The following is a 1,718-nucleotide window of genomic DNA, read 5'->3' on the forward strand; positions in this document are numbered from 1 at the left end:
CCATCTATGCCTTCATCCAAGTACAACAAAAACAATAGGCAATGAATGATTATTGATACATACCTAGAATTAATATTCAATGGATTCCTCCATTATTTGATATGAGCAGTGAAACATATTAACAATATTTCATTGTATGATTTCACAAGAGGTTCTTTAATTTCTTTCCAAATGCATCTTTAACTTCTCACTTTCTTGTGGCCAACTCTTTGTATCTACACAGTCTAAGACAATTCTTTTTACATTAGAAATTTAATAAATGTTGTAACAAAGCATTCATGACATATAACATCATCTGTATTTTTCTCTGCCTCTTTCTGCCTATCTCTTCTCTCTGTCTCCCCTCTCTCTCTCTTTCTCTGTCTCTTTCTTTCACAGAAACACACATACTCACAAAACAAAACAAAACAAAACAAAAAAACCAATCCTGCAATGGGCTCAAGTCTTGTTTCCAAATATTTTTGTTAGAATCTGACATGTTCATTAACAAACGCTCCAAGAGCAAAATCAATATACTCCAGTCCTTAATATTTTAGGGATATGCACACAGAATACATTCAATAGATACTTACTAATTTTTATAAGTGCATCAAACTCTGGAGGTTATGGGTTTCAGGGATCAAGGAAAAGAAGAATCAAGGGACAGTTTTCCCTCTGAGAAGTTTCCTCAGGGCCCCCTTCATGTCCTGGTTCCTTAGACTGTAGATAAAGGGGTTGAACATAGGAGTCACCACAGCATACATAACTGTAGCCACGGAGTCTTTCACAGAATAGGTTTTCAGAGGTTGCAAATACACCCCAAATAGAGTGCCATAGAACAGGGAAACCACAGCCAGATGTGAAGCACAGGTAGAGAATGCTTTGTACTTCCCAGTCGCTGAGGGGATCCTCAGGATGGCCTTGACAATTTGAACATAGGAAATGAGCATAAACAGAAAGGGAACAATGAAGAGGAGAGAGCCTGTTATGAGTAGCACTGCCTGGTTGACTCGGGTATCAGAGCAAGCCAACTGTAGTAGGACATACATCTCACAGAAGATGTGACTGACTTCCCGCGGCCCACAGAATGTCAAGGTGGACATGAGAATTGTGTGAGTCAATCCATAGAGAATGGAGAGGACCCAGCATAGAACTAGCAACAAAATGCATAGTCTGGGGCTCATGATTATGCTATAGTGAAGGGGCCGGCAGATGGCCACAAAGCGATCATAAGCCATCACAGCCAAGAGAAGGTTGTCCAGAGCCACCAAAGAAACTAAAAAATACAACTGAATCAAGCATCCAGTGTAGGATATGACCTTTTTCTGTGTATATAGATTCACCAGCATCTTAGGAACTGTATTAGATACAAAGCAGACATCTGTGAAGGAGAGGTTAGCCAAGAAGAAATACATTGGGGTGTAGAGGTGAACATCAGAGACAATGGCCAAGATAATCAGCAGGTTCCCACCCATAGTGACTAGATACATAATCAGAAATAGTCCAAAGAGAAATCTCTGGTGTTCTGGATCCTGAGTGAGGCCTAGGAGGAGGAATTCAGACACACTGGTCTGGTTTTGAAAGCCCATGTCTCTGTATGAATGCAATAATGACAAATGTTTATATAGCAGCTACTAATACTAGGTTCCTACACATTTTTAAAAAATCAGTTTATGAATAAATGACCACTAATTATTTGTTAAATGAACATGTTTAAATGAATACATTTTGAAATTATG

The 1,718-nt window shown here is 38.9% G+C and overlaps 1 protein-coding gene across 1 annotated transcript; it reads right to left on the bottom strand.

Moving 5' to 3' along the window:
* Nucleotides 1-635: 635 nt before the first annotated feature.
* On the bottom strand, nt 636-1,568 carry LOC141552648 (olfactory receptor 1D2-like). The gene has a single exon (XM_074284714.1). It carries the CDS (start codon nt 1,566-1,568, stop codon nt 636-638), a length of 933 nt encoding a protein of 310 aa, XP_074140815.1.
* Between the last annotated feature and the right edge of the window lie 150 nt (nt 1,569-1,718).

This window comes from Sminthopsis crassicaudata, chromosome 2 (assembly GCF_048593235.1).
Source record: "Sminthopsis crassicaudata isolate SCR6 chromosome 2, ASM4859323v1, whole genome shotgun sequence".
Lineage (NCBI taxonomy): Eukaryota > Metazoa > Chordata > Mammalia > Dasyuromorphia > Dasyuridae > Sminthopsis > Sminthopsis crassicaudata.

What these genes read in the sequence shown, in the direction of transcription:
- LOC141552648 (XM_074284714.1), bottom strand. Translation starts at nt 1,568, where the DNA reads ATGGGCTTTCAAAACCAGACCAGTGTGTCTGAATTCCTCCTCCTAGGC.